The sequence below is a fragment of the Coregonus clupeaformis genome, chromosome 12, assembly GCF_020615455.1.
Source record: "Coregonus clupeaformis isolate EN_2021a chromosome 12, ASM2061545v1, whole genome shotgun sequence".
In the NCBI taxonomy this organism is placed as follows: domain Eukaryota; kingdom Metazoa; phylum Chordata; class Actinopteri; order Salmoniformes; family Salmonidae; genus Coregonus; species Coregonus clupeaformis.
Window position 1 is genome coordinate 21,747,208 of NC_059203.1, and position 27,121 is coordinate 21,774,328.

The following is a 27,121-nucleotide window of genomic DNA, read 5'->3' on the forward strand; positions in this document are numbered from 1 at the left end:
TTAACATGAGATTTTGTTAAGGCCCGATATTCACAAACCACACGCAATGCAATCGCGATGTGCAGTATTGGTGTTCTCTGTTCCTATTGTTACATTATTACAGATATATGGATGAGGCAGAGGGTTCGGATCTCACTTCTGACACCATGTTACATTATTACAGATATATGGATGAGGCAGAGGGTTCGGATCTCACTTCTGACACCATGTTACATTATTACAGATTTATGGATGAGGCATAGGGTTCGGATCTCACTTCTGACACCATGTTACATTATTACAGATATGGTTGAGGCAGAGGGTTTGGATCCCACTTCTGACACCATGTTACATTATTACAGATATGGTTGAGGCAGAGGGTTTGGATCCCACTTCTGACACCATGTTACGTTATTACAGACATACAGTATTCACACCCCTTGACTTTTTCCTCATTTTGTTGTGTTACAGCCTTAATTTAAAATTGATGACATTTAGATTTTTTGTCACTGGCCTACACACAATACCTGGCAGTTAAGAGCGTTGGGCCAGTAGCCACAAGTTTGCAGGTTCGAATCCCCGAGCTGACTAGGTGAACAATGTGCCCTTGAGCAAGGCACTTAACCCCAATTGCTCTTGTAAGTCGCTCTGGATAAGGGTGTCTACTAAATGAATAAAATGTAAATATAATGTATTTTTACAAATGAAAAGCTCAAAGGTCTTGAGTCAATAAGTATTCAACCCCTTTGTTATGGCCAGCCTAAATAAGTTCAGGAGTAAAAATTTGCTTAACAAGTCACATAATAAGTTGCATGGACTCACTCTGTGTGCAATAATAGTGTTTAACATGATTTTTGAATGACTACCTCATCTCTGTACCCCACACATACAATTATCTGTAAGGTCCCTCAGTCGAGCAGTGAATTTCAAACACACATTCAACCACAAAGACCAGGGAGGTTTTCCTTTGCCTCGCAAAGAAGGTCACTTACAAATTTCCTTGTTTTCGAAAGAAAAGCATTTTATTTGTCCATTAAAATAACATCAAATTGATCAGAAATACAGTGTAGACATTGTCAATGTTGTAAATGGCTATTGTAGCTGGAAACGGCTGATTTTCTATGGAATGTCTACATAGGCGTACAGAGGCCCATTATCAGCAACCATCAGTCCTGTGTTCCAGTGGCACGTTGTGTTTGCTAATCCAAGTTTATTATTTTAAAAGGCTAATTGATCATTAGAAAACCCTTTTGCAATTATGTTCCACAGCTGAACACTGTTGTGCTGATTAAAGAGGCAATAAAACTGGCCTTCTTCAGACTAGTTGAGTATCTGGAGCATCAGCAATTGTGGGTTCGATTACAGGCTCAAAATGGCCAGAAACAAATAACTTTCTTCTGAAACTCTGCAGTCTATTCTTGTTCTGAGAAATGAAGGCTATTCCATGCAAGAAATTGCCAAGAAACTGAAGATCTCGTACAATGCTGTGTACTACTCCCTTCACAGAACAGCGCAAACTGGCTCTAACCAGAATAGAAAGAGGAGTGGGAGGCCCCGGTGCACAACTGAGCCAGAGGACAAATACATTAGAGTGTCTAGTTTGAGAAACAGGCACCTCACAGGTCCTCAACTGGCAGCTTCATTAAATAGTACCCGCAAAACACAAGTCTCAATGTCAACAGTGAAGAGGCGACTCCGGGATGCTGACCTTCTAGGCGGAGTTGCAAAGAAAAAGCCATATCTCCGACTGGGCAATAAAAATAAAAGATTAAGATGGGCAGTCTGAGATATGGCTTTTTATTTGCAACTCTGCCTAGAAGGTCAGCATTCCGGAGTCGCCTCTTCACTGTTGACGTTGAGACTGGTGTTTTGCGGGTACTTTTTAATGAAGCTGCCATTTTTACAAATGTTAGCATTTTTCTTCTACTTTGACATTAGAGTATTTTGTGTAGATCGTTGACAAAAAAAATACATTTCAATCCATTTTAATCCCACTTTGTAACACAACAAAATGTGGAAAATATAAAGGGGTGTGACGATCTCGGTTCGACAGATGCTGGGAGACGGGAAGCAAGTACAGGGTGATGATTTAATAAATAACAGACATGGAACAAAACACGGACAGCGTCTGGACAGGGGAAACGAAACAACATCAATGCTGACACAGGGATCAAACAGAGGAACAGACAGATATAGGGGATGTAATTAACAAAGGGAAGGAGTCCAGGTGAGTCCAATGAGCTCTGATGCGCGTAACGATGATGACAGGTGTGCGTAATGATGGGCAGCCTGGTGCCCTCGAGTGCCAGGGAGGGGGAGCGGGAGCAGGCGTAACAAGGGGTGTGAAAACTTTCTGAAGGCACTGTAAATCCAATGCAAGAACCCAATGACGCCCCTGGGTATAGCTACATTTCAGTATGTTTCATCACAGAAATAGATACATTCTATTCTGGTTTTCTTGGTAGCCTATTGGTTTTCGTGGTTATGAATGGAACTGTATATATTAGAAAGTGTATTGTGCCATATCACAACATGTTGCTGACCTCATGAGCGGGATGATTTTCCATGTTTGAAGCGGGCCTACAGTGGGGAGAACAATTATTTGATACACTGCCGATTTTGCAGGTTTTCCTACTTACAAAGCATGTAGAGGTCTGTAATTTTTATCATAGGTACACTTCAACTGTGAGAGACGGAATCTAAAACAAAAATCCAGAAAATCACATTGTATGATTTTTAAGTAATTAATTTGCATCGTATTGCATGACATAAGTATTTGATACATCAGAAAAGCAGAACTTAATATTTGGTACAGAAACCTTTGTTTTCAATTACAGAGATCATACGTTTCCTGTAGGTCTTGACCAGGTTTGCACACACAGCAGCAGGGATTTTGGCACACTCCTCCATACAGACCTTCTCCAGATCCTTCAGGTTTCGGGCTGTCGCTGGGCAACACGGACATTCAGCTCCCTCCAAAGATTTTTCCTTCAGGTTCAGGTCTGGAGACTGGCTAGGCCACTCCAGGACCTTGAGATGCTTCTTACGGAGCCACTCCTTAGTTGCCCTGGCTGTGTGTTTCGGGTTGTTGTCATGCTGGAAAACCCAGCCATGACCCATCTTCAATGCTCTTACTGAGGGAAGGAGGTTGTTGGCCAAGATCTCGCGATACATGGCCCCATCCATCCTCCCCTCAATACGGTGCAGTCGTCCTGTCCCCTTTGCAGAAAAGCATCCCCAAAGAATGATGTTTCCACCTCCATGCTTCACGGTTGGGATGGTGTTCTTGGGGTTGTGCTCATCCTTCTTCTTCCTCCAAACACGGCGAGTGGAGTTTAGACCAAAAAGCTCTATTTTTGTCTCATCAGACCACATGACCTTCTCCCATTCCTCCTCTGGATCATCCAGATGGTCATTGGCAAACTTCAGACGGGCCTGGACATGCGCTGGCTTGAGCAGGGGGACCTTGTGTGCGCTGCAGGATTTTTATCCATGACGGCGTAGTGTGTTACTAATGGTTTTCTTTGAGACTGTGGTCCCAGCTCTCTTCAGGTCATTGACCAGGTCCTGCCGTGTAGTTCTGGGCTGATCCCTCACCTTCCTCATGATCATTGATGCCCCACGAGGTGAGATCTTGCATGGAGCCCCAGACCGAGGGTGATTGACCGTCATCTTAAACTTCAATTTTCTAATAATTGCGCCAACAGTTGTTGCCTTCTCACCAAGCTGCTTGCCTATTGTCCTGTAGCCCATCCCAGCCTTGTGCAGGTCTACAATTTTATCCCTGATGTCCTTACACATCTATCTGGTCTTGGCCATTTTGGAGAGGTTGGAGTCTGTTTGATTGAGTGTGTGGACATGTGTCTTTTATACAGGTAACGAGTTCAAACAGGTGCAGTTAATACAGGTAATGAGTGGAGAACAGGAGGGCTTCTTAAAGAAAAACTAACAGGTCTGTGAGAGCCGTAATTCTTACTGGTTGGTAGGTGATCAAATACTTATGTCATGCAATAAAATGCAAATTAATTACTTAAAAATCATACAATGTGATTTTCTGGATTTTTGTTTTAGATTCCGTCTCTCACAGTTGAAGTGTACCTATGATAAAAATTACAGACCTCTACATGCTTTGTAAGTAGGAAAACCTGCAAAATCGGCAGTGTATCAAATACTTGTTCTCCCCACTGTATAGGCCTATTTATTTGGCAAGACAGCTGTGCATGGCTGCATCTCACTGTAGTAGGCTGTAGGCTGTGTTTTTGGTTATTTGGATCTCCATTCACCTTTTGTTTCTTGCATCTGTTTACTGTTAATGTAACTAGTCTAAGTATAGATTGTGTCATGCCTTTATCGAACTGATATTTTGTTTACTTGGTATCGCTGTTTTGTTCTGTTCGCATTCATTAGTTGACCTTCGCAGTTGTGTCAGTATTCTAAGCCAAACTGCTATTCAGTATTTTTGTTTCCATGCATGAATAACTAGGCTACTACTTTCAGCATTTAGTTTACATTATTTTGGTAAGACAGCTGCATCCACATAGGTTGTTTGTAATAGGTGAATTATCATATCTATCTTGTAGCCTATACTATATATGTACCAAAATGGCTAGCAAAGAATATAAAAACTCCATGCAACTTATTGTGACTTGTTAAGCACATTTTTACCTTTCAATTTATTTAGGCTTGCCATAACAAAGGGGTTGAATACTTATTGACCCAAGACATTTCAGCTTTGAATTTTATATTAATTTGTAAACATTTCGAGAAACAGAATTCCACTTAGACATTATGGGGTATTGTGTGTAGGCCAGTGACAAAACAAAATCTCTATTTAATCAATAAAAAATTCAGGCTGTAACACAACAAAATGTTGAATAAGTCAAGGGGTGTGAATACTTTCTGAAGGCACTGTATATTGAATTCTGCTTATATCACGCTATATACATAAAAGTTCAAATGCAAGAAGTGACAGGTTGGCGCAAAATCTCTGCTGTGCTGTATCAGCACCATGGACAACACACTACACACTAAAGGAAGATTTTGATTTAAAAAACAACCAGCTAGATTGTTTCTTACCTTTTCAGAAGATCCACATTTGTGTCCTTAAAAGCCTATAACTAATTACAAAAACACTATTCCTTGTGTTTCGACAAACCGTTTTTACGGTAATGTTGTTGACTAACCTTCTACTCATCCACAATGGTTTGCAATAGAGAAACAAAAACAGATATGTTAGTTGGAAATCTGCAAAGAGACAAAAAACAAACAACATTCTATTTTTTAAATAAAAATAATTCAAGTTCATTATTCCAACATTCTCTCCTTGAAGAAAAATACCACTAAGTAATCAAATCAAAGACTAACCAAATGTAACAGCTTTAATAGGGACATATTTTCCCTTGAGAGTTCATTAAGTAAACAGATAACTAAGTGACATGCAAATATACAAGATATTCAGCTTATATTAATTGCATGATATCACCATGGTACTTACATGTTTTGAAATGTTTGAACTTCTGGTGTCCACATTGTACCTGTCAGAAAAAGGAACAATACATCAGCACCTGGTGATGGGTTGAATCCACAAAAAATCCAAGTTACCTTAAAGGGGAAATCTGCAGTTGCTACAGCAATTCTTTGACTTAAATTAATTATATTAGAAATGCCTCATGAGCTTAGTTCAACTGTTGTACCCCATCAGAACGCAAAATATAAGGTTGTTTTACCCCAATGTTAAAGCTATAATTTTGATATCATGGATGGTCAGTCCTTTTACCCATAGCTCTGTCTATGAATTTGAGAGTGATTGCATTTCTCCAGCCCATCCTCTCAGCTTTTCACCTAAGTAGTGGTGGGGAAAATGCTTTGTTATTGTTCCAACTGCTGATTGCCCCTTTAAAGCTCTTGCCTAAATCTGACAAATGTTGTTTCTGTGTATTTGTTTTATTTCATACCTTTGATATTGAACTCTGCATTGTTGAGGAAGAGCTTGTATGTAAGCATTTAGCTGGGTGGTTTACACCTGTTGTATTCTGTGCATGTGACAAATAAACTTTGATTTGACTTAATTTTATATGTTCCTTAGGGAATGCATGTGCCACGATATGGTGTCCATATTAGGACAGTAATAAACTACCCTGAAACAAAGACTACATTCACTGGCTCTCTGACTCTGTCTGTTCTCTCTCTCTTCATTCAAAGTCACAAGGATTTGGCGTCAGTGTTACTCAGCCTTATCAGGAGTTACTGTCAGTGGCAACAATAGTTACTTTCAGTCTCATCAGGAGTTGTGGTTTGTCTCTGTCACGTCTCCTCCCGCTGCTCCCCTCCGGCACTCTGATTCGCCGGACTACTGAGCCACCAGTCTGAGCACACCACCTCGGCAACACCGGAATGGAAACCCAATGCACCCTAATCACCTCCAGCGCACCTGCACCTCATCATCTCATCACCACCCCTATATAGCCCTGGACAGTGTTGTGATTGTTAGTGTCTTGTAGTGTACTCACTCTTTGTTGTTCTCTTGCTCAGTGTTAAACCTTTACATTGTTGATTCCTGCGTCTGCGTCCTGCCTCTTCGTATCCTCAGTACTCGTCACAGAATCACACACCAATCACGAAGATGGATGCAGCAGGTAATCCCCCTGGAGTTTCCTAGCGCCTCGACCAGCAGCAGATTGCCCAGCTGAACGCCGCCATGCAGGAAGTGCTCCAAACGATGCATAAACTGAACATTGCTCCAGTTCCACCTCAGGGAGCGGCGAGTGCACCCAGTCCACCTCCTCCCGGGCTATCACCAACATCTGAGGGACCCCTCACCCTGCCGGAGCGCTATGATGGGAAAACAACTAAATGTAGAGGCTTCCTGCTACAGGTTTCACTGTATCTGGCGCGTCAGTGGGGGGCATCTCCATTGGACCAAGCCAGGATAGCTCTCGTGATCTCGCTACTGAAGGGAAAGGCGCTGGATTGGGCCACGGCAGTCTGGGAAGAGGTGAGGCCGCGGCGCTTCCCTACTCCACCTTCCTCGCTCGGTTCAGGGCGGTGTTCGATCATCCCACGGAGGGAAAGGACAGGGGTGAGCGTCTCCTCCGGCTACAACAGGGAGAGGAGGCCGCGTGCGAGTACGCCCTGAGCTTTCGCACGGTGGCAGTGTCTTCCGGCTGGAATGAGCGTGCTCTGCACACGGCCTTCAGGAGAGGCTTACGGGAGGACATCACGACGGAACTCACATGTCGGGACGATGAGATGGACCTTGATACCCTCATCGCCACGTCCATTCGTCTTGACAACATGTTGAGAGACCGACAGCATTCCCAACACCTCCTGGAGCCTCGACGCTCACCCCATCTGAGCTATGGTAGCCGCCCTGCCTCCGAGTCCTCACCCATGGAGGTGGGCAGCACCCCCTACACCACCACGGACCACAGATCTCCTGGCGGCTCCCTATCTAGGCGGTATGACTCCCGTCGCGGCTCCGTGAGTGTTCCATCATCACCTGTCACCAAACCATTGTTTTTAGTTCCCCTAACGGTGAATGGTTCTTCCTTCTCTTCGCTTTCCACTGCAATGATAGATTCCGGATCAGCGGGGAATCTTATAGATAGGGAGCTGGTCTCTGAATGGGGGTTGCCCACCGTGTCACTGCCTTGTCCGCTACACGTCACCTCGCTGGACAATAAACCACTTGGATTAGGCACCATTACGCATGTCACTCTCCCCATTGCCATCACCATTCCCACACTACCGAAGCACCACGAGGAGCTGTCCTTCCACTTCGTCACGTCACCCCTTCGCCGGATTCTCTTGGGATTGCCCTGGCTCAGACTGCACAACCCCACCATCAATTGGATCACCAAGAGGATCAGAGTCTGGTCCCCCTAACGCCGGAGGACCTGCCTGCCGGTGGTTTGTTGTTCCACCCTCCAGCCCAACATTCCACGTGAGTATGCAGATCTCTCCGATGCCTTCTCTGCATCCAAGGCTAAGTGTCTCCCTCCTCACAGGCCCTGGGACTGTGCCATTGACCTGCTGGAGGGACAACACCCCCCGAAGAGTCGCATTAATCCCTCTCCATTGCGGAGACTGGGGCCATGGAGAAGTATGTGGCGGAGACCCTGAAACAGGGGTTCATCAGAAGCTCTATCTCTCCTGCCTCCGCCAGCTTATTTTTCGTGACCAAAAAAGACGGAGGACTGAGACCGTGCATTGACTACCAGGGGCTGAACGCAGTCACCACCAAGTACCGGTCCCCCTCCCTCTGGTTCCGTCGGCCATCGAGCAGCTGCGAGGGGCCTGGTACTTCACCAAGTTGGACCTGAGGAGTGCCTACAACCTGATCCGAATCCGGGAAGGAGACGAGTGGAAGACGGCATTCAGCACTACCTCCGGCCACTATGAATACTGTGTCATGCCCTACGGCAGTGGTCACCAAACTACGGCCCGGCGGGCCGGACCCGTCAGCACATTTGGCCCGGCCCTCTGAACAATACCAGAGGCGCTTCTGGGATTTTTTTCCTATTTGGCCTCCAGAAAAAAAATCTAGGCCCGCCCTGTCAAAGAGAGAACGGAATAATGGCGAAAAGGTTAGGTAAGAGAAAAATTGATTCAGAATGCAGGGTATGTACTGAGTGGACAAACGATTATTTTTTTGTTCAATGCAAAGAAAAGGCTGTTTGTCTCATCTGTCAAGAGACGGTGGCGGTATTCAAAGAAATACAATCTTCGCCGACACTATGAATCCCGTCCCAAAGACAAGTACAATAGCTTGCAAGGCCAAATACGAGCAGACGAAATTCTCAAAGCTAAAAAGTGGACTACTATCTCAGCAGAATACATTTGTACGCCAAGCTCAGCTGAACCAGGCATCCGTTCGGGCCAGCTTTCGGGTTGCTAAACTGATAGCAAGCAGCGGTAAGCCTTTCACTGACGGAGAGTTTGTTAAGAAATGTATGGATGCTGTCGCGGAGAGGAGGTGTGTCCCGAGAAGAAAGATGCATTTAATGCCGTAAGTCTGTCGGCGCGTACAGTTACCAGACGCGTTGAAGAAATCGGGTAATGTATATGCCCAGCTGCAGCAGAAGCGAAGGAATTTGACTTTTTTTCATTAGCACTGGATGAGAGCACGGACGTGCAAGACACAGCGCAACTGCTCATTTTTATTGAGGTAGAGTTAGCGCAAACTTTGAGATATGCGAGGCGCTGGCAGCCCTCCAAAGTCTCAAAGGGACTACAACGGGAGAGGATATTTTTGACAAAGTGTGCCAAACCATGGAGAAGTTGGACCTGGACTGGTCAAAGCTAGCTAGCATCACGACTGACGGGGCTCCTAGCATGGTGGGGCGAAACTCGCGGTCTAATAGGACGGCATGAACGGGAGTTGGAAAAAGGGGTCTCACCGCCCGCTACGAGTCCACTGCCTAATTCACCAGCAAGCACTGTGCTGCAAAGTGTTGCGGTGGATTCTGTAATGAAGGTTGTGGTGTCGTGCATAAACTTCATCAGAGCAAAGGGACTTAAACACAGGCAGTTCCAAGAATTCCTGTCTGAACTGGAGTCTACGCACGGAGATGTGCTGTACTACACAGAGGTCCGATGGCTGAGCCGGGGCAGAGTTTTGAGGCGTTTTTACGAGCTGCTACCCGAAATTAGCGCATTTCTTCATTTAAAAGACAAAACGGTCCCAGAGCTGATCGACCCAGAATGGAAATGGCACCTCGCATTTTTAACAGACGTGACAGAAATACTTAACAGCCTTAACTTGCAGCTACAGGCGAGGGGAAACTCATTTGCGACATGTATTCACACATAAAAGCATTTGAGGTGAAATTAGCGCTGCTTTTTGGAACAAGTGAAAAAGCGTAACTTCCGTCCATCTTCCTGCTACCCAAAACCTGTCGACAGAGAACCCAGCGGTCCCGTTCCCAGCTGAAAAGTGCGTGGAAGCACTGGAAATGCTGAAGGCGGAGTTCGGTGTGCGATTCAGTGAACTACATGTTCATGCAAAAGAAATCCGTCTTTTTCAGAACCCCTTTGTTGCCGACATTGATGAAGCCCAGCCTTCATATCAGTTTGAGTTGGCTGAGTTACAGAACTGTGATGTTCTGAAAGACGCATTCAAGCCCAACAGTCTCATTGACTTCTATGCCGCCCTCCCAAACGACACATATCCAAACATAAAAAACGCACGCAATGAAAATGTCCACAGTTTTTGGCAGCACGTATATCTACGAGAAAACCTTTTCCGCATGAAACTGCTGAAAACTCCGATGAGATCAAGATTGACAGATGAACATTTGCATCAGTGCTTGAGACTTGGCGTAACTAGAATGGAACCTGATATTCAACTTCTCACCAGCCAGATGCAGGCCGCAGTTCACACTGATGAACATACATAGGTAAGCTCACTTTTCTGACTTGAATGAGTCATTCTGAGCATAAACAAATATAATCATAATAAAATCTACTGGGATAAAATCCATCTTTACAACCATACTGGTAGTGAAATGTATTGTGCTGTGTAGGTGCTGTATCACTTAGTTCAGTTTCTCAACCTGCTTCCTTTGTGGTTTCCAAGGGAAGTTGATGAGAGAGAGCTGCAAACAGCGGTGTCTACAAGCCTACTGGAACCTACAAAAGGATTATAAGGAAGGAACACAAGAACTTTAAGAGACTGCTCATATGTGTGTCGAGGAGATTCTGCTCTGACAACTGAGCTGAACTTTTATCTGTTAAGATTGTGCATGGCACAACAGAAAGTTAATGTTCCATGGCTTTATTTTCTATGAAGAACCCAGAGAGAGTTATTTAGTTATTATTTATTTCATAAATAGTGTTATTTTTCCTGTTTTTCTGTGAAGAACTCAGAGAGGGTTATTTAGTTATTATTTATTTCATTAATAGTGTTATTATTTGTTTCTGACTTTTTTTCTGTAAAGAACCTGGAAAGGGTTATTTGGTTATGTGTGGCTTTCTGGAAAACAATAAATTTTTTAAGCTCCCCTACGATCGTCACACTTTTTCTGTTACAAACTGACACGGCCCCCATCAGAGAAGGGAAAAGTTATGTGGCCCTCACAGGAAAAAGTTTGGGGACCCCCCTGCCCTACGGCCTCGCCAACGCACCTTCCGTGTTCCAGTCCTTCGTCAATTAAGTGTTACGAGACATGCTGAGTAGACATGTTGTGGTGTACATCGACGATATCCTGACTTCAGAGCGGTCCTACTCCGCCTCCGGGAACACAGCCTGTTGGTGAAGGGGGAGAAATGTGAATTCCACCAACAGGCCATCTCCTTCCTGGGATACAGGATCAGTCCTTAGGGGGTGTTCATGGAAAGAGCGAAGATGGACGCAGTCAGGTCATGGCCAGTTCCCACCACCATCAAGGGCCTACAGAGCTTCCTGAGCTTCGCAAATTTCTACCGGCATTTCATCAGGTCCTTCAGCTCCATAGCCACCCCGCTCACCTCTCTCCTTAAGGAGGGGCCTCAAAAGCTGGCCTGGAACCCTGAGGCTGACGCTGCCTTCAAGATGCTGAAGGAGAGGTTCACCACAGTGCCCCTCCTAAAACACCCAGATCCAGCTCGTCCTTTCATCCTGGAGGTGGATGCATCTGAGGTGGACGTAGGTGGGGTCCTCTCCCAGCAGCAAGGTAAGCCAGAGAAAATGTATCCCTGTGCCTTTTTCTCAAAAAAGCTTACCCCCATAGAGAGGAACTATGGAGTTGGAGACAGGGAGCTGTTGGCGGTGGTCCTCGCTCTGGAGGAATGGAGACACTGGCTGGAGGGCGCAGTCCATCCATTCCGGATTCTTACTGACCACCAGAATTTGGAGCACATACGGGCAGCGAAACGGATGAACTCTCGTCAAGCCAGGTGGGCCCAATTTTCACTCGCTTTCAGTTTATTCTGTCCTACCGCCCAGGTTCCCAGAATGTGAAAGCCTACGCACTCTCCAGGATGCACCATACCGGAGAAAGGAAGGATCTGGCGGATCCTGCCACCGTCTCTCATCGTGGTACCTGTCATTTGGGATGTGGATGAAGAGTGGTTCGACGAGTGGTTCCGCAGGGCCGGACAGGTCTGGGTCGCCGCCCATGTCCATCTCCAGAGGGCCATTCGTCGGCAGAAGGACCAAGCCGACCGCCACCGCAGTGAGGCACCCGTATTCCAGCCTGGTGATCGTGTCTGGCTGTCCACAAAAATCCTCCCTCTCCGCCTGCCCTGCAAGAAACTGAGCACCCGGTTTGTGGGGCCGTTTAAGGTCCTCCGGCGGATAAATGAGGTATCGTACCAGATGCTCCTTCCCCCTCACTACCGTGTCTCACCCACTTTTCATGTGTCTCTCCTCAGGCCGGTGGTTCCTGGTCCTCTGGCGGAAGCCATCCCCCGGGGTATGCCCCCTCCGTCCCTGGACATTGACGGGAGTCCGGCGTATGTGGATGATGGATCTGCTGGACTCCAGGTTCCGTGGGGGACAGCTCCGTTACCTGGTGGACTGGGAGGGGTATGGTCCTGAGGAGAGGAGCTGGGGACGTTCTGGACCCCAACCTAATTCGGGACTTCCACCGTCGCCGCCCTGACCGGCCTGCTCCTCGTCCTCGGGGTCGTCCTCCTGGCTGGCGACGTCCTGCGCTCTGATTCGCCAGTCTACTGAGCCACCGGTCTGAGCGCACCACCTCGGCAACACCGGAATGGAAACCCAACGCACCCTAATCACCTCCAGTGCACCCCTATATAGCCCTGGACTGTTCAGTGTTGTGTTGTGTGTGATTGTTAGTGTCTTGTTGTGTACTCGCTCTTTGTTGTTCTCTTGCTCAGTGTTAAGTAAACCTATACATTGTTGATTCCTGCGTCTGTGTCCTGCCTCTTCGTATCCTCAGTACTCGTCACAGTCTCAGTGACACTGACACCAACTCCTTGTGACTCTGAGACTGTCCTTATATGGACACCGTAATAGTAGCCTAAATTGTTTTTAATTTAATTAAAATAAATAAAAAATGAACACCCTTGCTTTTCTTTAACTTGAACTAACCCTTGCATAGCTACTTTATTGAGAAACAATGTACTTACTATGACTGTGGTTGTCTCACCTACTGTAGCTATCTTAAGATGAATGAACTAACTGTAAGTCATTTTGGATAAGAGTGTCTGCAAATGACTAAAATGTAAAAATGTATCACAAATGGCATTAACCTGGTTTTTACTAGAAAACAACATGCTATCAGTTGTTAGTTTGACACTAAAATTATTATCTTCACGCAATAGCTACTTGTTTCAGTACATTTGGAATTAACCCAAAACTATTTATCAAGCATTGATAAAGTAATAACTAGTTACCATATATAATATGTATCTTTATCACTTTATAAAGTAAACACCTGGTAAAATCATACATTAATGTACTCCCTCATATAGTACAGGCAGCCTAAACTCAATTGCAATCAAATCCTGACTTCACAGCTGTGCATGAAGACGAAACGATACATAACCCACACAGGACAGATAAACATAATGTTTAATAAATAAATAAGCAGCGTGTATCTAGATCAGAAGGAAGAGTCAAGAATGACAAAGACAAATGGATATGGAGCGAATGGTAATGAATTCCAAAATAGGATCGACTGTATGAATTGAAGACCCTATCAACCCCCCCCCCCCCTCCCCACAAACACACACACTTTTTTCCTCAAGGCTACCTCGTCATCCCCACGGAGCTCTCTTAAGTGCCAACATAACGAGTTCCTATGAAAAGGCTTTTGTTTGACAAAGGAAATCCACTTGCTGCTAAACTGGTTTACACAAATTACTGCGCATTACACAAGAATATATAATGTATCTGGAATCTCTCTCTACCTCTCTCTCTCTCTTTGCACCCATTCGTTTCTGTCAGTGTTTTTGAAGTCAAACTGTGGAGGACGGTGCTCTGCCTCGTGCTAAAGAGAAACAGCAACCTTGCCATCACCTGGGTCCTTTTAATAGATTATGAAGGAGATTTTCAATAGGACTGAGGGGTCAAATGCTTGACCGTAATAAACAAGATGAGCTCCTCCGGAACTCCACGGTATAGTCAAAATGACATACGATAGAAATGGAAAAAGACAGTTAAGTTGGATAGTTGACTTTATTGATGGTGATAAGTAGCCCGTTACCTGCACGTTCGAAGACATACATCTATTGAATTGGGTTCCCAGGAGAAATACCTGCCGTGTTGAACTTGAGTGAGTGACAAGGCCCTTGGATGGGATTCAGATACAGAGAGCTAATTGTAGTGCTAGTACGATATTGCAAAGCCATGCGGACTCGCTAGGTCCAGTGAGGACATAGGTAGTGTAAGATGGGGAGAAAGATTGAGTTGTCAAAATGAGTCTGTCGAAACGACATTTTCAAATGCAAACTGACATATAAAGAGAAAGATGTATTAACGCTACAATGAATGCCTTCACTCTTTAAAAAATATTTCATAAAGGGTTCTTCTTCTGTCCCTGTAGGACAAACCTTTTGGTTATAGGTAGTTCAAAGAGTCCGGCTTGGCCCTACGAGAATGTAAGATAAGTTTATAACATCTTCAAAGATAATGTTTAAGTTCTTGATATGTAATGTTTGTGTTTTGAATACAAAATATCAAGAAGGTATTTGAACCCTTCTATTCTATCCTCCAACTCTCTTCTTTTCCCTCTTTTCTTTCAACCTATCCTCTGTTATTGTTTCTCCTCTCCTTTCCAGCTCTGTGATGGACAGGTGAGGGTTCTGCATGGCCAGGAGAGAGGCCGCGGCACTAGAGCACCATGACAGAACTGACAACGGTGTGACGGATAGACAGACAGCCTAGCTCACTGCTCCAGCATCTGGAAAACTCTGATTTGGAAATCTAGGACGAAAGGAACTAAGAAATGCAATAAACACATACAAAAGAGCTTTAAAAAAACGCTGCTCAATTGTTAAAGCGTCACATGCAGACCAGTTAATTTGTAAATGAGGATCAAACATTGGCACAGGGCCTAATTTCTACCAATTCGTCACAAATGAAGTGGTGTCTTTTCAGAAGAAGCTGTGCCTTCAGTTCTTTCATTAACAGCCTCTCTTTATTTTGGCATAAATCTGCTTCCATATGTAGTCACCGTGTTTCACAGCAGCAGAGGCAAAATAAGAGTTTTTAGTGAAAGAACTGAAAGCTAGGGGCTAATGTGTATGGTGAGGAAAAGTAGAGAGGCTCTCCTGAAGACTGAGAAAGCTATAGCAACCACGTTATCAGAATCTAGCAAAGTGGTAGAGAGCAGAACTCCCCGCTCTCAAACACTAAGCCTCCTATAGTATCTCTAAACTCCAGAACCTTTCTTACTTCTATTAGCCTCCCTCCCTCCCTACTCTCCCTCTATAATGAGTCTTCCATATCTCTTTTTCCTCGATCCCTCACTTTCAATCGGAATTCCCCCTCACTCACTCACTCAGTACAAATCCCATCTCCGGCAATGTAAAATTGAGTGCCAAGCCAGGCTTGTGTGGTATCAAATGAAATTACCACACAGTAGGAAGCGTTGAGCAAAATGAGATTTAGCGGTGCGAGGAGCGATAAACTCGCCCCAAAAATCGGATAGCCTCATTTACATGGCAGGCGACAGAGGAACTCGGGGCAGCTCTTTGTAATCGAGACAAAGGACCGGCATTAAACACATTGTGATATCCTGGAAGGTGGGGCGTGAATTACCACAAATTACCACGTTGATACAAAGCGAATCCTAATGAGAGGGAAACATTTTTGTAGAATATACAAAAACCTTAATTACAGGCAAGGATCAACACACAGGCTTACCTGGGCTGATAGGGAACCCAGAAGAATGTATAGCGGCCAGGGGTCCATGGTAGGGTTTGCTCCATGCCTACTTAATTACATTACAGGTAGCCTAGCGGTTACGGAGGTGAGCCGGAGGGTTACCAGTTCCAATCCCGGGTCTGAAGAGAAAAATCTGTCGGGAAGTGAGCTGGCAACCAGAGATGCCATTGCCTGCCGTTGTGCCCCTTGAGCAAGGCACTTAACCCCCCACAAAAACTGCTCCATGGGAGCCCAGTGTGGCAGCCCCTCCTCTCCAACCTGTATATGTATGTGTGTCTTTCAGAGGGGTTGGGATAAAGCGGAAGTCACATTTCGGTTGGGCCTTTATGAGCTACTGTATCTACAATAACAGCACAAAAACTATGGGCTCAAAAACGAACTATAACACCCTTCCAAGGACAGTGTTACTTCCAACTCTCTCTCAGCAAGGTGTCAAAAATCACACCACCATCACTCTGACTTGACCTTCTTAAAAATTCCAGCTGAGCCCAAGTCGTTTTATTTTCCATACTTTGCTGCTTGTGCATCAAACAGTCATGTTAATAGCCTATTCCTTATTATCTAAATGGAAGAAAATGATGTGAACTCCCCTTCACGTTTGACAATTCATTAGACCTAGGAGAGAAGAATGACGTGCATTTACTTCTTTGTGACGATGACTTGACGAGTAGTCAAGTTCTCTTTTTAAAAGAACTCGGCTACTAATTGACCTGAGGATCCTCATAATTGTGGAAAAGTATGGAAAATAAAGAGCATCACCGGGCCAAATGCCTATCTTTAAATATCTACAGGATACAGCAGAGCATCATGCACAGTGTTATATATCTCTATCTCCTGAGGCCCAATGCCTATATTTAAATATCTACAGGATACAGCAGAGCATCATGCACAGTGTTATATATCTCTATCTCCTGAGGCCCAATGCCTATATTTAAATATCTACAGGATACAGCAGAGCATCATGCACAGTGTTATATATCTCTATCTCCTGAGCCTCTCGAAGCCTTGTTATGCCACGATACACTAGTCATAACAGAGTGGGAAGCCCTTCTGTAATACTACCGACCCCCACTATTCTTTATATAATGATTCAATTAGAGACAAAAGAAAAGGATGTTTTCTTCGCCACATATAACATGCTTTTGCAATGCAGGAAATGTACAACGTGTAGTATATTTGAGGTTTAAAAAGACTTCTGAAGTTTATAATTTCCACTTTGAAATGTCATACTTGATTTGCCCTAACGAAAAATGTATCAACCCCTACATAAATGTCCATTAATTATAATTCACATACTAATTCACATTTCCTGTTGCTGCAGGATTATTTTCCTAATGTAGCAAACTGTCTAAAATTAATCTGTAACAACTCCCCTGGGGTAATCTCTATCCCTAACTCTTTCCCTATCTTTAAGCCCTATCTCTATCCTTATCTTTCAGCCCTATCTTTAAGCCTTATCTCTATCCCTATCTCTATCCCTATCTCTATCGCTATCTCTTTCCCTATCTCTAAGCCCTAGCTCTATCCCTATCTCTATCCCTATCTTTAAGCCCTATCTCTATCCCTATCTTTAATATCTATCCCTATCTCCATCCCTATTTTAAGCCCTATCTCTATCCCTATCTTTAAGCCCTATCTCTACCCCTATCTCTATCCCTACATTTAAGCCCTATCTCTATCCATATCTTTAAACTCTATCTCTATCTCCATCCCTATCTTTAAGCCCTATCTCTATCCCTATCTTTAAGCCCTATCTCTACCCCGATCTCTATCCCTACCTTTAAGCCCTATCTCTATCCTTATCTTTAAGCCCTATCTCTATCCCTATCTTTTAGCCCTATCTCTATCCCTATCTTTAAGCCCTATCTCTATCCCTATCTTTAAGCCCTATTTCTATCCCTATCTTTAAGCCCTATCCCTATCCCTATCTATATCCCTTATCTTTAAGCCCTATCTCTATCCTTATCTTTAAGCCCTATCTCTATCCCTATCTTTAAGCCCTATCTCTATCCATATCTTTAAGCCCTATCTCTATCACTATCTTTAATCTCTATCCCTATCTCCATCCCTATCTTTAAGCCCTATCTCTATCCCTATATTTAAGCCCTATCTCTACCCCTATCTCTATCCCTACCTTTAAGCCCTATCTCTATCCCTATCTTTAAGCCCTATCTCTATCCCTATCTTTAATCTCTATCCCTATCTCCATCCCTATCTTTAAGCCCTATCTCTATCCCTATCTTTAAGCCCTATCTCTACCCCTATCTCTATCCCTACCTTTAAGCCCTATCTCCATCCTTATCTTTAAGCCCTATCTCTATCCCTATATTTAAGCCCTATCTCTATCCCTATCTTTAAGCCCTATTTCTATCCCTATCTTTAAGCCCTATCTCTATCCCTATCTCTATCCCTTATCTTTAAGCCCTATCTATCCTTATCTTTAAGCCCTATCTCTATCCCTATCTTTAAGCCCTATCTCTATCCCTATATTTAAGCCCTATCTCTATCCCTATCTTTAATCTATATCCCTATCTCCATCCCTATCTTTAAGCCCTATCTATATCCCTATCTTTAAGCCCTATCTCTACCCCTATCTCTATCCCTACCTTTAAGCCCTATCTATATCCTTATCTTTAAGCCCTATCTCTATCCCTATCTTTAAGCCCTATCTCTATCCCTATCTTTAAGCCCTATCTCTATCCCTATCTTTAAGCCCTATCTCTATCCCTATCTCTATCCCTTATCTTTAAGCCATATCTCTATCCCTATCTTTAAGCCCTATCTCTATCCCTTGTCTTTAAGCCATATCTCTATCCCTATCTCTATCCCTTTCTTTAAGCCCTATCTCTATCCCTTTCTTTAAGCCTTATCTCTATCCCTATCTTTAAGCCCTATCTCTATCCCTATCTTTAAGCCCTATTTCTATCCCTATCTTTAAGCCCTATCTCTATCCCTATCTCTATCCCGTATCTTTAAGCCCTATCTCTATCCTTATCTTTAATCTCTATCCCTATCTCCATCCCTATCTCTACCCCTATCTCTATCCCTACCTTTAAGCCCTATCTATATCCCTACCTTTAAGCCCTATCTCTATCCCTATCTTTAAGCCCTATCTCTATCCCTATCTTTAAGCCCTATCTATATCCCTATCTTTAAGCCCTATTTCTATCCCTATCTTTAAGCCCTATCTCTATCCCTATCTCTATCCCTTATCTTTAAGCCATATCTCTATCCCTATCTTTAAGCCCTATCTCTATCTCTATCTTCAAGCCCTATCTCTATCCCTTTCTTTAAGCCCTATCTCTATCCCTATCTTTAAGCCATATCTCTATCCCTATCTTCAAGCCCTATCTCTATCCCTATCTTTAAGCCCTATTTATATCCCTATCTTTAAGCCCTATCTCTATCCCTATCTCTATTCCTTATCTTTAAGCCATATCGCTATCCCCATCTTTAAGCCCTATCTCTATCCCTATCTCTATCCCTTATCTTTAAGCCATATCTCTATCCCTATCTTTAAGCCCTAACTCTATCCCTATCTCTATCCCTTATCTTTAAGCCCTTACTCTATCCCTTTCTTTAAGCCCTATCTCTATCCCTATCTTTAAGCCCTATCTCTATCCCTATCTTTAAGCCCTATCTCTATCCCTATCTTTAAGTCCTATCTCTTCCCTATTTCTAAGACTTTACAGTGCCTCCACGGCACTTCCTACCTTCCCTATCTATTGTGATTCAGGATGCTAAAAATAATCTCTAGAGGGAAGGGGGTGGTTAAATTATTCATCCAGCCCCAACAGGGGCTCTCCCTTTTATTGGAGCCACCTCACGTGACCTCAAATCAGGGAGACAACAGCGGCAGCACTCCCCTGGGGCCTTGAAGATCCATATCTGGACTATCCTGGAAATGCAATAGGCACCAAGTTTATTTCCATATACCTCCTCTGACCTCACTTACTTATGTCACAAGGATGACAGGTGTGATTCCGACAAACAAAAAGTTGATATCGATCATCGTATTGTTACACAGGGTTGAGAATGGCTGTCAATAGCCTGTATAACCTGTATAACCTATTATTAGGTGAGTGCTTATATTTGTCCTATTTCACACATGTACAAGTATGTATTATACACGTGTGAATTGGAAATGTGTTTTTTGCATATCCCAACTCCCCCGGAGACCCCCTTCGGAGAGTGGGGTCACGGACAGCCATTATTAATCCTGGAGCAATTTGGGTTAAGTGCCTTTCTCAAGGGCACATCGACAGATTTTTCACCTTATCGGCTCAGGATTCGAACTAGCAACCTTTCGGTTACTGGCCCAACTCTCTAGCAGCTAGGCTACCTGCCACCATCATCATGCTATTCATCATCATGTTATTGATTGAGGAGCGCCATAAGGTCACAAACTGCGGCACGATAATTGCGTTTCTCCGCCGTATCACCAAACATGCCGAGTCATTAGTCTCTGAGGTGTCATTTACGCATGTCGATTACATTCCTCTACTGCCTTGCCGTAAACATCGTAATAAATGGGCCTTTAATGCAGACTTTCCACCTAAGACTTACCCCACACCAGTGTATTGCCAAGTTTCAAGTTTTAACTTTTATTAGTTGTACAGTATGTACGGGATACACATGGTATACACCGTCCAATGAAATGCTTACTTGCAGGTTCCTTCTCGACAATGCAACAACAATAAGAAAGAATACCAGTAGAATATAATAAACATTTAAGCATAATACAGGAAGGCACAACGTTTCTGTTAATGTAAGCACCAAGTCAGAGCCAGTCCGCCGAGGCCATGGCCCAGTGAGACACCGGCGCCGGTCCGTAGAGATGGAAATAGTAAAGTCTGAGCCATTTGGGTAAAACACCGGCGTAAGTCTTAGGTGGAAACGCAGCATAACATTTTCTCTGGTGGGTAACTACCGTAATGAACTGCTTCCCGGTTCACGGGTGCAGTGAATGTGCACCGTAAAAGTCATTTGGTGACACACTTTCATAGCTTATGAAAGGCATTAACCAGGCATTTATGTACTAGCCGTTAATGAGCCGTCAATCCATCACATATTAGCAGACTACATTAGTACACATTGGCTAATTAGGGGGGAACACTTGTTCATGTGAAGCGTCACTCCTGTTCTTAGAGCTACAATAACACTTTCAGTTTGTCACTTTTCAGATTTTCAGCTGACAAAAGTTAGATGGCACTTTAAAGTGGGACGTTTTAAGTGTGACGTTTGTAGATATATTAAGAGTGATGTTTGAAGATGTTTTAAATGTGAAGTTTAAAGATGTTTTAAGTGTGTAGTGTGAGGATCTTTTAAGTGTGAAGGACAACATCAGATATGATCCAAGACGCAGTCAACAAAGAAAATATGTGACAGCCAACAGAGCTCTGGAGAATGACAGTGTGTGTACGTGTGTATGTGCGATTGTGGGCTGTTACTGAATAATTCACCTCTAATGATTCAGCATGGCTGTCCCAGGGGAGGGGGTTAGCCAAAACCTGAGAACTCAGCATGTGCATGTGCCTCTAAGAGTGTACGGTATGGTGCGTGTGTGTGTGTGCATCTGTGTTTATGTATGAGTACCTGTGTGTGTGCATGCGTTTTTTACACAACTCACAGTTTCCCTTGCTCACTGTTCACACCCAATTAGGTAATAAACCAAATTCTCCCAATCCCCGACCAAAGAGCCTTCCCATTAGCGACGCTGCACACATGGATTTACACAACCCATAGGGAGTCATTTGCTAGAGATTATCACTAACAAGTCATATGGAGAGCCCAAATGGACAGGCAATCCTAAAACGATGTGCATAATATAGTTTGTCATGTGCAATAATATATTATTATAACTGTATATGGTGTATATAGCCTAGTGATGTTTGTGTGTGTGTGTGTGTGTGAGTGAATGCGTGTGTGTGTATGTTTTTCCGTCAATCTATTCCTGCACAGCTGGCTATACCGGTCGGTTTTAAATCAGAACAGGAACACATGGTGTACGACTTGTTACGATTCAGATTAATGTTCTGTATTTAATTTTTAGCTGTTTTTCTGGGTTGACAGTTTCCAACTGTATTTAAAAGTTTTAGCCCATTCTGTTTCGACTGTCTCTAACTAGTATCTGTCAAGATTTTACAAAACATCTCTCCAAGGCTATTCCTAAAAGCACATATTCTGTTGGCTGCTCATCTTACAACAAAGAGAGTTTTTGCTTAAAATTATGTTTGACTTTCCTCCTCCTTCTTGACAAGATTTGAATGAAATACAACAACCGTCGTCATACGCCTTCCGACTACACTGGTATCCACCTACTGTTACATCTTTGCTTCTGCTTGTTTGACTAATGCTTCCTGTCTGCGTGGCAGATCTGGCTGTGGCGGTCGGTTGGTGTTTTGGCGGTGGTATTGATCGTGGTGTGTGTGTGTGTGTTGTTGTGTATTTTTGTTTGTTTGTGTGTGTGTGTGTGTGTGTAGCCTAATTAATGTTACAGATCTGAGGGGGTGGTTCGGCCCGAGCTACCTCCACCTGCCACATGCTGGGGTCTCTGCTCTTCCTCTCCTCTCCTCCTCTGGCCCCCTGCCGAGGGCATCGATCCCCCCTTCGCTAGGGAAGGAGGGAAGTTGGAACAGTAACATCCCCCAACAGCCTGCAACTCCCTCTACCCCTGGTTTCGAATGTGAACTGCCTTCGCAGCAGAAAGGAAGCTGAGTGTGGATTTGAGGCAAAGGGGAGTTATAATGTTGTTGTTGGGTTTGAAATGATTTTTTTGACTTACTTTATCGGTCAAAGTAGTTTTTCAAAAAGTCAAAAACGTAATTATCCTGCAAATTGCTGCAGAATGCGGTTTTGTTTCCACGTTATTAACCAATAAAGTGTTGTTAATCTAAATGTTTGTGATGCTTATGATAATATAAAATGATGTTTATGATAAATGATGTTTATGATGTAAATGTTTAAAGTGGTAAATATAGGTGAAAGGAACATATAGATCCACGTCTTCCTTAGGAATGTAATCATCTACCCCTAAAATCATGTTCAGTAGGGAGAAAATATTTCCATTGTGTGTTGCAAAACGTGGTAACACTTCATGTTGGATATTCCATCTGTAGATGCTCTACATCAGGGTTGCCCAACCCTGTTCCTGGAGAGCGACCCTCCTGTAGGTTTTCGCTCCAACCCCAGGTGTTACTAAGCTGATTCATCTTATCAACCTGCTAATTATTAGAATCAGGTGCGCTAGATTAGAGTTGGAGCAAAAACCTACAGGACGGTAGCTCTCCAGGAACAGGGTTGGGCAGTCCTGCTCTACATACTATCTATAGACTATTAGTAACATTTCAACTAACTATCTGCTAACCCTAACCCTAAACTTAACCCTTACCCTAACCCTAAACTTAGCAAGCAGCTGCTTAGCAAAATATAGTTTGTTGGTAGCGTGAACATCTGTAGAGCACCTACAGATGGAAAATCCGGACTATCCAAATAAAGTGTGTTTTGCTACGGTGTGCCCAACTGAACATGACCCTGGTTTGATTGAATTGGGCCCTTAGTATTGATACATCAAGTGATTATTCAGTGAACCTTGGTAATGAAACCTCTTGAATCATTCTCTGGTGGACAGGAGGAGAAAATAGAAGAAGGGAGAAAAGTACAATAGAGGAGAAGAGAGAGGGAGACAAGGTCTCCACTTACACATCAAAGCGAAGATTCTGCTTCTCCTCGAAGAAGAAATCCAGGACAAACTTCCGAACAAAGTCCGGGTTCAGGGTGTTATCGATCACTTCTGTTCGGCCAAACTGCTCCGGGAACAGGCGAAGGAGGGAGGAGAAGAAGGGAGGAGAAGGAGGGGGGGAGAAGGAGGGAGGGGGGGAGAAGGAGGGAGGAGAAGGAGGGGGGGAGAAGGTAGGAGAAGAATTAGGGGGGAGAAGGAGAGAGAAAGAGAGAAATTAGTCAATATTATAGGAGATGATATCATCATCGTCACTTGATGGCTTGTAAAAAAAATAAAAAATAAAAAAATAAATAGGGTAAAGCCGCCGCCTGCAGCACATATGCAACACCCTCAGCGTGGTTACGAATAAGGAGTGAATTCCACTCCTTTTAAATGACTGAATAATTCTAAGCAACCTTTACTCTGTTTTTTTGCAACTGCCGACCTGCTAAAACCATAGCGATCAATCAGTGCTTTGTCCCAATGTCCCATCATGCTCTCTGTCAGCGGTGATGCGCTATCGATCCGTGTTCTGCAACAACACCTGTCAAACGTCCCCGACCATCCTGTTCCCCCAACACCCACAGTCCCAAATGTTCACTGTCACTTATAGAGGGAACTGATGGATGGAAGAGCACCAGATTCAATCAAACATGAATCTTGTGTGTGTGGTTTCAGTCTTGCTTTGCGTGAACCCATTGTTTCTCTTATAAGCTGTGGTGACAGTGTGATGGAGGAGGGAGATATTAGGGAAGGTTTAGGTACTTTGGAGATGTTTGAGGTTTGTGGTCGCATTTGCCAATAAATGTAATATCCTATTGTCATAGAGAACAGTCCGACAGCATTGTACGTTGTCAGTGTTTACATAGGACAAGGGTCTGGAACCTGCGGATCCAGAACCGCATATGGCCCATTAACCAACAATTCCCAGGTTTTCCAGAAATCGTGGTTGAAAGATTCCTTGGATATTGCAACCCTAACACTGAGGCAGCAGTTGTACAGTAGAATGTACAGTGGAGAAACAGAAGTGGTACACAACAGCCTGTGGTTGTATCTGGTATAATATGCGATTTATAACAATTTATACATTTAGCAAGTGGCGACCCGACACCCATCATGCAGAGCCCCACCTGGTTTGAGCCCCACCTGTTTAGCTAAAAACATACACTACCAGTCAAAAGTTTGGACACCCCTACTCATTCAAGGGTTTTTCTTAATTTTTTTACTATTTTTTACATTGTAGAATAATAGTGAAGACATCAAAACTATGAAATAAGGCCCCGTGTAGCTCAGTTGGTAGAGCATGGCGCTTGCAACGCCAGGGTTGTGGGTTCGATTCCCACAGGGGGCCAGTATGAAAATGTATGCACTCACTAACTGTAAGTCGCTCTGGATAAGAGCATGTGCTAAATGACGTAAATGTAAAATGAAATAACATATGGAATCACGTAGTAACCAAAAAAGAGTTAAACAAATCAAAATATATTTGAGATTCTTCAAATAGCCACCCTTTGCCTTGATGACAGCTTTGCACACTCTTGGCATTCCCTCAAACAGCTTCACCTGGAATGCTTTTCCAACATTCTTGAAGGAGTTCCCACATATGCTGAGCACTTGTTGGCTGCTTTTCCTTCACTCTGCGGTCTGACTCATCCCAAACCATCTCAATTGGGTTGAGGTCGGGGGACTATGGAGGCCAGGTCATCTGATGCAGCACTTCATCACTCTCCTTCTCGGTCAAATAGCCCTTACACAGCCTGGAGGTGTGTTTTGGGTCATTGTCCTGTTGAAAAACAAATGACAGTCCCACTAAGCCCAAACCAGATGGGATGGCATATCGCTGCAGAATGCTGTGGTAGCCATGCTGGTTAAGTGTGCCTTGAATTCTAAATAAATCATAGATAGTGTCACCAGCAAAGCACCCCCACACCATAATACCTCCTCCTCCATGCTTTACGGTGGGAAATACACATGCGGAGATCAATCGTTCACCCACACCGCGTCTCACAAAGACACAGCGGTTGGAACCAGAAATCTCCTATTTGGACTCCAGACCAAAGGACACATTTCCACCGGTCTAATGTCCATTGCTCGTGTTTCTTGGCCGAAGCAGGTCTCTTCTTATTATTGGTGTCCTTTAGTAGTGGTTTCTTTGCAGCAATTCGACCATGAAGGCCTGATTCACACAGTCCCCTCTGAACAGTTGATGTTGAGATGTGTCTTTTACTTGAACTCTGTGAAGCATTTATTTGGGATGCAATTTCTGAGGCTGGTAACTCTGAACTTATCCTCTGCAGCAGAGGTAACTCTGGGTCTTCCATTCCTGTGGTGGTCCTCATGAGAGCCAGTTTCATCATAGCGCTTGATGGTTTTTGCGACTGCACTTGAAGAAACTTTCTAAGTTCTTGAATTTTCCGTATTGACTGACCTTCATGTCTTAAAGTAATGATGGACAGTCATTTCTATTTGCTTATTTGAGCGGTTCTTGCCATAATATGGACTTGGTCTTTTACTAAATAGGGCTATCTTCTGTATACACCCCCTACCTTGTCACAACACAACTGATTGGCTGAAACGCATTAAGAAGGAAAGAAATTCCACAAATTAACTTTTAAGAAGGCACACCTGTTAATTGAAATGCATTCCAGGTGACTACCTCATGAAGCTAGTTGAGAGAATGCCAAGAGTGTGCAAAGCTGTCATCAAGGCAAAGGGTGGCTATTTGAAGAATCTCAAAAATAAAATATATTTTGATTTGTTTAACACTTTTTGGTTACTACATGATTCCATGTGTTATTTCATTGTTTTGATGTCTTCACTATTATTCTACAATGTAGAAAATAGTAAAAATAAAGAAAAACCGTGGAATGAGTAGGTGTGTCCAAACTTTTGACTGGTACTGTGTATATATATATATATATATATATATATATATATATATATATATATATATATATAGTGGGGAAAAAAGTATTTAGTCAGCCACCAATTGTGCAAGTTCTCCCACTTAAAAAAGATGAGAGAGGCCTGTAATTTTCATCATCGAACAGACAATGAGGAAAAAATCCAGAGAATCACATTGTAGGATTTTTAATGAATTTATTTGCAAATTATGGTGGAAAATAAGTATATGGTCACCTACAAACAAGCAAGATTTCTGGCTCTCACAGACCTGTAACTTCTTCTTTAAGAGGCTCCTCTGTCCTCCACTCGTTACCTGTATTAATGGCACCTGTTTGAACTTGTTATCAGTATAAAAGACACCTGTCCACAACCTCAAACAGTCACATTCCAAACTCCACTATGGCCAAGACCAAAGAGCTGTCAAAGGACACCAGAAACAAAATTGTAGACCTGCACCAGGCTGGGAAGACTGAATCTGCAATGGGTAAGCAGCTTGGTTTGAAGAAATCAACTGTGGGAGCAATTATTAGGAAATGGAAGACATACAAGACCACTGATAATCTCCCTCGATCTGGGGCTCCACGCAAGATCTCACCCCGTGGGGTCAAAATTATCACAAGAACGGTGAGCAAAAATCCCAGAACCACACGGGGGGACCTAGTGAATGACCTGCAGAGAGCTGGGAC

At 43.7% G+C, this 27,121-nt stretch overlaps 1 protein-coding gene across 1 annotated transcript in view; it reads right to left on the reverse strand.

The window, feature by feature from the left end:
• Positions 1-27,121, reverse strand: part of LOC121578009 (copine-9-like) — a 185,751-nt gene that overhangs the window by 86,767 nt on the left and 71,863 nt on the right. Inside the window, exons 4-6 of the mRNA XM_041892046.1 lie at positions 23,513-23,616; positions 5,474-5,513; positions 5,163-5,165 (exon numbers count right to left, since the gene is read on the reverse strand). Of these exons, the coding sequence (XP_041747980.1) occupies positions 5,163-5,165; positions 5,474-5,513; positions 23,513-23,616 (147 nt within the window). The remainder of the gene's footprint in view (positions 1-5,162; positions 5,166-5,473; positions 5,514-23,512; positions 23,617-27,121) is intronic.